Source organism: Amaranthus tricolor, chromosome 9 (genome assembly GCF_026212465.1).
Source record: "Amaranthus tricolor cultivar Red isolate AtriRed21 chromosome 9, ASM2621246v1, whole genome shotgun sequence".
Lineage (NCBI taxonomy): Eukaryota > Viridiplantae > Streptophyta > Magnoliopsida > Caryophyllales > Amaranthaceae > Amaranthus > Amaranthus tricolor.
The window spans coordinates 24,951,553-24,960,631 of NC_080055.1; the positions used below are offsets into that span (position 1 = coordinate 24,951,553).

The 9,079-nt window shown below is 32.2% G+C and overlaps 1 protein-coding gene and 1 long non-coding RNA gene across 2 annotated transcripts; both read left to right on the top strand.

Moving 5' to 3' along the window:
* Window positions 1-1,116: 1,116 nt before the first annotated feature.
* LOC130823421 (transcription factor bHLH84-like) lies at window positions 1,117-4,156 on the top strand. Its single transcript, XM_057688042.1, has 5 exons — window positions 1,117-1,665; window positions 2,647-2,880; window positions 3,371-3,436; window positions 3,662-3,727; window positions 4,064-4,156. The coding sequence occupies exons 1-5, from the start codon at window positions 1,117-1,119 to the stop codon at window positions 4,154-4,156; spliced, it is 1,008 nt and encodes a 335-aa protein (XP_057544025.1).
* A 1,206-nt stretch (window positions 4,157-5,362) lies between these two features.
* LOC130824350 (uncharacterized) lies at window positions 5,363-7,304 on the top strand. Its single transcript, XR_009046708.1, has 3 exons — window positions 5,363-5,635; window positions 6,111-6,191; window positions 6,992-7,304. It is a non-coding gene; the product is annotated as an uncharacterized LOC130824350 (long non-coding RNA).
* Window positions 7,305-9,079: the final 1,775 nt, after the last annotated feature.

Consider the following 9,079-nt stretch of genomic DNA (forward strand, 5'->3'; position numbering starts at 1 on the left):
ACTACATTGTATAAATAGATTTTAATTTAGTCCGAGAATATTTTGTCTAGTTCAATGAAGTTATGAATTATGAAGCTTCCTTATCTCTATGTCCAGGTCCTTAGCTGAATTTTTATTGACATTAAGCAACAAATTCATTCGTTTTCAATAAAGAAACATTCCACGTCCTTGCAATTCCCACTCCCAAAAATCATAATTCTCATCATTTATTTTGTCACCATGTAGCAGTTTAAGTAGCTCGTAATGATTTAATAAGGCCAAAACACCGGTACACCATATTAGAATAAATATTACTATTCGATACAATAGTTATTTAAGTAGCGTTTTAGTGATACGTATAGTTGTTTTCAAAATGTTAAAACTTGTAGCATTGTAAAATCAAGACAATGTTATGACTAGACTTGTAATGGTTAACTATATTAGAAAATATAATATACCCTGGAGCTTCAATCGTAATCTTAAAATCATAATCTTAAGCTTTTGGTTGAGTTGGTTTTTTGACATAATATCAAAGTTAGTGTGACAGAGGCTAAGAGTTCGAATCTCAACGACCTCTCATTTAAAGTTGAATATTCAACGCCGGATATAAGGAGGGTATGTGTAGTGTGCTGCATCCACACTTTTATCCCAAAGGACTCTCGTGTGAGGGGGCGTGTTAGAGTATATAACATATCACGGGATCTCAACATAAACTTAAACTTTTGTTTGAGTTGATTCACGACAACTACTTTGCACTAAACAGATCTAAAATATCAAAATAGGGGTTTCTTTTCATGGATTGCAATGGTTAGACTTGTAATCATAATATTCCATGAAAATATAATATAAATTGAAACCCTTAGAGCCATCAATAAGGCTTTTCATCCTTGTTAATATGTTAAATTATGATTAGAATAGTCCACTCTTAAATTTACTTATAATGGCCTGCAACAAAGAGAAGGGACCCATCAATCATTCTCAACTACACAACAAAAGTGTCATTATACAAGTGACAAAGTCAATCTTACCTATTAACTGAGTATAAATATATATGTGCACTCTTGCATCCTTATTTCCCTCAATCTTGATCCAAAATCCAACCAAATCTAGCTTATTTTACCTTAATTTTAATCTATAATGGAGGTTGGGCAAGAATGGAGCTCCTTCAACGGAGTTAATTCTATTAATGAAGAAGCTAATTTTATGGCTCAATTATTTCAGGACTCTTTGACGTCATCCTGCTACTCGGGTATGAGTACAGGGGATGACAATTTGTCGGTTTTTCTAACCGATTTGTCACAAGGAAGTTCGACTTACAGTGGCAGTGGGCCCAGTGCCACTGCCACTGGTCGCAGTAGCAGTAATAGTAATAACAGCAGTACTACTAGTACTGTTGCGTATCCATTTCAGGGTACTTATTGTTTAAGTGATGCTTATGAGTTTTTTCCGGTTGAGTATTATCCTAGTGCAAACAAAAATTTTGTGCACTATTTTCCATGTAATAATTCCATGGAAACTAATGTTGAAATGGGTTATGGTGGAGATCATCAACCAGCATTGTCAGATACACAATTGCAGTTGAAACAAGAGTATGATCACATTTCTGAAATTGAACCGGTTTCTGACGATGTCAAATGTAATGACTTGTTAGATAATGGCGGAAGGAAACGATCCAGAATCATAGAGGTATCAAAATAAATTATCTTCATTCTCGTTCACACGTGTTATAATCATGTTTTTTTTTTTTTTTTCTTTTCTTCGCTAAAAGTTTTAAGGGTATGATATTACCTCAAATTCTAAAATGAGACGGTCTCACAGTGATATCATTTTAATTGAATTGATACAATATACACTTATATAGATTATTGGCTTTTCTTATGATGAGACGGTCTCATACAAAATTGGCCGAAAAGTTACATAGTCTTTAAATATTAATATGAAACAATATTTTTTTAGGGTAAATATAAAGATATTTCAAATATAATTTGGGAAGAATTTCTGCAAATAATATAAATTTTTGATAATTTTTTTACAATAATACTAACTTTTGATCGACAATGAATACTATCAATTTGGAAGGTGTTTTCTCACAATAATACCAGCTTTTGTTAAACGATTAATTTACCTTTGTTTTTTTTGCCAAATAACCTATTGTAAACAAAAGTTGGTATCATTCTAAGCAAACATTCGTAGGATTGTATTAGTCATTATTAATCAAAAGTTATTATTATAGGTGATAGTTTGTATTATTTAGGTTAATTTCTTTTCTAATATGTCTAAATAATCAAATTGATTTATAAGAACCAATAGTAAAAATTGAATTAAGATATTTTGTGAAACATGAATTTAACTAGTGTTAACATATTTTCATTGGAGATTAAGGCTGTTTCACAAACAGGTAATACCTGATAGTTGATAGCCGATTACAGTGGCTGATTTGTCCAGCTGATTTTATTAACTGGTTTGATATGAACTTGCTGCTCATGCTATGAGCAACTTGTTTAAAAATAACTTATTCATAACAATAAGTTGTTTTAACCAGTTAATTTACCAAACATTAGCATTGAAATGGTTTGACCACTCAACCATATATTTGTATCAAAATAAGTTAGAATTGCTCAAGTTATAGCTTTATAATGTCTAATTACGGTGATTTATAAATAACAGAAGGGGAAAAGAAATACTAGGACAAAAAAGAATCAGAAAACTGGTTCAGACGATGAAGATAATAATGTTCCTGAGATTCATAGACAAAATTCAGGTAGTTGTTCGGAAGAGGACTATAATGGCGTAGCAGTTTGTTCGAGTTTGAGCTCCAAAGGGACTGCAACTATCAACTCCAACGGTAAAACAAGAGCTAGTAGGGGGGCTGCAACCGATCCTCAGAGTATTTATGCTAGGGTAAATATTTAAATTAAACAGTACAGAGTGAAAGTACACAATAAATCTTAAAAATATTGACATTAATAATTTAATTTTTTATCAATGTATTGTGAATAATCTCACATTTAAATTATTTTTTAACAATTTTAACATTTGACGTATATTTGCCCACAACGTACCATATTACTAATAATAGGTAATAACAGAATATGTTGCTAGTAAACTACGACAAAGGTTGGATTATTCATAGTGAACTAAAGACAAGTATTGGATTATCAGAGAATAATCTAAAGATGAGATTATTCACAGTGGACGAGCAAAATGTTCATTATTAATGTAAATTTTTCCTAAATTTTAAAGTTATCTGAGATTTCTAAATTTAGAGGTTTATAGAGTCAATCAGACATTTTGTACTTACTCAGAATCAACCTTTGAGCTACATTGATATCAACTCATGTCACTTTTATAGGTTGATTACTAAATTTTGTTTCTTTGATTCAATTTGTAGAAAAGGAGAGAAAGGATTAATGAAAGACTAAAAATCTTGCAGAATCTTGTTCCTAATGGAACCAAGGTAATAAAGACACCTTTGTTGTATAATCACTGTGCATTAATTTAAAAATAGTAAATAATTCTCGTATTTGTCAAGTAAAAAAATTTATTATATATTTTTATATACCTTTAAAGATTATTGTACTCTTAAATAGCATAGACCAAGTCTATACATTATTTTCTGTCATTTAATTTATAAAAATTGGAAACTCAAAAATAATTACAATGATCTAAACATGGTTGATAGGTTGATATAAGCACAATGCTTGAAGAAGCTGTCCAATATGTCAAATTTTTGCAGCTGCAAATCAAGGTAAAACTGATTTAACATCCCTTAATGTATGCATCAAGAAACTAAGTAAAACCAAAAGCTTCATAAACGTCCTATTATAAGTCGGAATAATGACTTAAATAATTTATGGTTGAAATTTCAAAATATGTTATATATTTTATAATAAGAGCCATTTATACAAGAAGTGTGAATAAATAATAATCTCCTCATATAAATACTAAATACTCTATTTGAAATGAGGAAGAATAATATCCAAACTCATGATCTTCTGTATCATTGATTTCTGTTAAGATAATGGTTAAAGCCCGTATAAACTAAACTGATTTGTAATATGTAATTTGTCTTGCTATTTTGCAGTTATTGAGTTCAGATGACTTATGGATGTATGCACCTCTTGCATACAATGGAATGGACATTGGTCTTGATTCAAAGATTAGAGCTCTACTATAATGGGAAACTTTTTTGTTATTTGATTATTTGAGTATAACCTACAAAACAATTGGTGCTATTGTGGGTGACCGATTACATTTGATCTAGCACGACACATATCTCCTATTTTGTGTCCGTTGATTTTTGTATGATGGACAATTTTATTTATATAATACTCATACGTTCTTTTCAGATTGCTATTGATAGTGATATTTGCTTTTGAATATGTCATAATCTGTAATAATCTTATAGGAACAGAGAGTATACTTACTATATAATTTGAGATTGTTTGATTTGATCAGTATGAGTTTTTTTGGGTACTTCTAGTGTTAAACTTGTCGTTGCTTGGTGTGGATCATCATGTAATTATATTTGGGTCGATAATAAAATTTAAATTCATTCCTCTAAACTTATTCTTTATGCTATAGTTTTTCTGCCTTTTGACACAATTTAACTTAAAGAATCGAAAACAAAAGGAGTTATATAAAAATTTTTAGTTTTGGTTATCACCTACTCTTTATACTTAATTTTCAACCGTACATTGACTTATCTTTTCATTTTATCTATATATTACTTTCACTTTTTCATATTGTTACCTTTTTATCCTTCATTTCCATGTTGTGTACAATAAAAATATATATCACAAATGAGATCCGCGCTTTATTTACCCACAAAAATTAGTTTCACATGACATAATCATCTATTCCAATTAATTTATCCAATTTTTATTTTAATTCGTCAAAATTTTCTATTTAGATATAACCCCGTCACTTTTACTTATTAAGGAAATTCTATGTGGTGAATTCAAAATTTTGGCTTTTTGACAATTGTTTTTTAAGCCTGTGTGGTGACCTTGAAATCTAAGTTTTTCATGTGGTAAACAAATATTAAATTTTTGATAATTTCTACTGGATTTCAAAATATATGGTCAATTAGGATGATCACGATATTTATTTTTTTTTTGAAAAAAAACGTCATTACGCTAGATAAAAATAGCCTAGAGTTAACAAAAAAAACTTCGCTTATAACTAACACATGAAAAATTGAAAGATTAAGTCACCACGTGAACTAAAAAAATATTTATCTACCACGTAAAAAAACTGAATATTTAAAATTGTGCAATTTCCCTCCTTAAATCAAATTCCAAGTGGGACAGCACCAATTAGTTAGAACGGATACCGTGAACTTTTAGCCACTTAGCCCAAGCAATTGGTATTCGTGACTGGGTAATGCCAGAAACCAACTGAGAGCCAAAGTGTGCTGTAACTGATCGTATTTTACACCAACATCTGGGCATGTGATGATTTCATCCAAATTTTCATTCCAGTCTTAATTTTCTATTTCTTCTCTACATTCCTTTCGTTAAATTCTGATTATCCTTGCGATTCGCTTCTATTCTCAAGCAATTGATCATCTATTGGTGCTATTGGTCCCGAATTTACCTTTCTTTGATAGGTTACGCCAGAAGAGAATGCAATGGTGGTCTGCAAATGCCGCAAAGTGAGTCTACTTTTTTTTTTTTCGATTAATGTTTGTTTAGTTTCGTTCAAAAATTTGATCGCATGTTTAATTCCAAGCCTTCGTTACGAATGTATGCTCTTTAATTGGATGATCTTACTGTTTCAACTTTCAAATCAGATTACGTATTTTTGTTGAAGAATCTCTGAATTAATGCTTAAAATTGGGATATATTTGCTGTTAGTATCTTGGTTTTAGTGGTTGTGAACGAAGAATCCATTTGTGAAAGGGATCATTGATCAGTCTTATTTTTTGACTTTAGTTTAGTGTGAAGAGGATTGATTGTGATTTGTATTTAGCTTGTAACTGGATTGGAGAGAGAGTTACACTTTTGGTCATTTAAGTGGTTCGAAAACTTTTGTGAGCGGCTTACTTAGTGTCGACTCTCTGTTGCTATCTGTTTATTTCTATGATTGTAGTGGTAATGCTCACTGAGGTTCTTCTTGGTTGTTTTCAGGCGACTAAATTGTACTGTTTCGTGCACAAAACTCCTGTTTGTGGAGAATGCATATGCTTTCCGGAACACCGAATCTATGTGGTAATTCTTTCACTTCTATAGCTTATACTAAACACTCTTTCTTTTCATCCTTGTATGGGTGTTGTGTTAAGTTTGCCTGGTATTGCCTCGATTTTGTAAACACTGAATTTTGTTCGCCATCATAATCGGTTATCTTTGAGTTATGGTGGTTTTGTTTTCTCTCTCTAGTACATTGCAAAGACCACTATTGTAAATGAGAACAATTACTTTGTATAGTGAATAGTTTTTATGATGCAAAGATTGAACTTTTGTTTGTTGTGTGGGAGCTCAATAAGATAGTAATAAAGCTTGTTAAAGATCATTGTGGATTCACTAGGCATTTACTTCCGTACTGTGTGTCATCTCAAAAAACATATCTTTCCTTTTAGGAGTACCACCTTCTGTTAAACTACTTTAGAAGAGATATGGGCTAGTATTAGTTGAGTCGTTTTGTAGAGCACTCAATGATGTACACTAGGTGGTGATCAAAAATTAAATTTTTTTGTCAACAACCTTAACACCCTATAGAGATTGCATTGACGTTGCATTAAAAATGCTTTTTTCCACGACACTCTCGTTCGTGACAGACCATAGTACAAAACAAGGGTGCTTTGTATCGTATTGGTCAAATGGTAAAGATTTTCAAATTCATTGAATTGATATTACCAGCACTATCAAGGTGTTAAAATCTGCATTACAGGCTGATTCAAGGGATATTTAATGATTTTGGCTGGTATTTGGCGGTACAATAGCCGCATTCCTCCTGTTACGCATCACCGTGTTGTAACTGTATTTTTGCACTATGTTCGTGACTAATCTAGGATTTTTCACATGGGATATGCTGAATGATAAGACGTGATGCATCCAATATAGGAGAAAGCAATTTTGACATACAAGAGGCGCATGAAAGGAAAAGCCCAAGCCGTTGAGAATTCTGTTGAAGGGAATTAAGAAGCTGTCCACATGTGCACAAAAGGGAATCAAATCAGTTATAAAGTTTTTGGTAGTGGGGACCAGTATATGCATTGTATTTTGCCTTTTAGTGAGCATCTAGAAATATTCTAGAATGACCTAGCCTTGGTTGTTAGGCTCTAGTAAAGCTCTATAAATAATGATGGTGAATACATTGTAAAGGCAGGTTATGAATGAATTTACTATTCTCGAGTTGCTAAACTCGAGATTAGCACATTTTCTCTCTTTTACTGTCTTTCTTCTTAACTATCTTTTTTAGCCTCTTTCTTCTCCCTACCCTTTAGCTTAGCTTGAATTCCTAACAAAATTCTGGTCCATAACATAAGAATGGTAGATTAATCTTTTTTGATAAACCGATATATGATGTTCATAGATACAATATTTTCATCTCTTTAAGGATCCTCTAGTATTCCTAAAAGAATTAAACAAAAATCTTGAATAACAATTAAAATGTTATGTTTAGGTAAAAAAACATTTTATAAAGCAATCAATGGCATGCGTAATTCTAGAAGGTGAGCATAAATGTATTCTCTTTGAAATGAATATAAAAAGGCTCTCTTAGGCAGAAACTTAATAAAATAACATGATTTCTTTTCATAGATTTTTTGAAATTTTACGAGAAAAACTTTAACAATATGTTTGGATAGCAAGTTAGGATAGAAAAAAAAGGAAGGGAAGGGGAAGGGAAGGGAAGGAAGGAAAAGGAAGGGGGGTAAGGAGGCAAAAAGCACATTTGTTTAAAAGAGAAAGGAAGGGAAAAAGAAGGAAAAAAAAGTATTTTCCTCCAAATCTTTCCATTTTAGAAAAAACTATATTCTTAACAAAATTTCTCCATGTTTTCCCTCCAAACCCCTTCCTTCAAAATCTCTTCTCTCCCCTTTTGTTATCCAAACAAAAGATCTTTTATCCTTCCAAATTCCTTCCCTTCCTTTTTCTCCATTTCTCTCTATCCAAATACAGTGTAAAGAGTAAGATATGAGCATTGAGGAAGCAACAACACAAATTGAATAAATTTAAAGTACTCAATAATCAATCCAACACCAAGATGGTAAGCTAGATTATTATAGCTTATTTTCTTAGCAAAGAAATAGGGTTCACAAAGAAGAAATACAAGAGGCAATTTTCAATAATTAATAATTAATCACAAAAAATGAGTTATTCGTACAACGAAGTACCTAATAGGTAAATAACCATAAAAACAATGTCGTGTTGGGTTGCCTGTATGTCGTTCTTGTCATACCTCGTGCCAAGTTGTGTTGTGCAAAATTGTGATGTGAGTTGAGTCATGTCATGTCGAGCCAGGCCACCTAAAAATGGGGCCATATGCGACCCAAGCCCACGTGCCACATGCTTACCTAATATTTTTTAATGTATTTTCCTTGATTCGAATTAAATTAAGAAAATTATTGTATACATATTATTTGTTTATTCAAATGTTTGTATATTTATAAATAATAAAAGATAGAAAATACAAAATAGTGAAAATGCAAAGAGAATATCTTACAATATTCTTACTTGTGCCATGGGCCCTAAACTCGTGCCATAGGTTGTGCTTAAATTGCCATTATCGTGCCATGGGTCGTGTCGTGCCTAAATACCCAATTCGGTCGCACGAAGCCAACCTCTAAGTTTCTCATGTCGTGCTGGGCCTTGACACGGGTCGTGTCATGCTCTATGTTACTCGGTCTCTCCGTTTTTGTCGGCTCACTAGTGTTTGGTACGATACTGGTGTCGGAAACGTGCCTGGTACGCCAGATTACGTGTACAACACAGTCGATGAAATCAATGATCTAAATGGATAGAAGACAAAGAGGAGGGAAATCAAGGAGAAAAAAAGATAAGAATCAAGTAAGGAATAAGGATCATGCTTGTTCCAGGGCCTCTGCATGCATTGTCCTCGGCTTTGTGGAAACTCATTCAAGCAATTGATGTGCTTG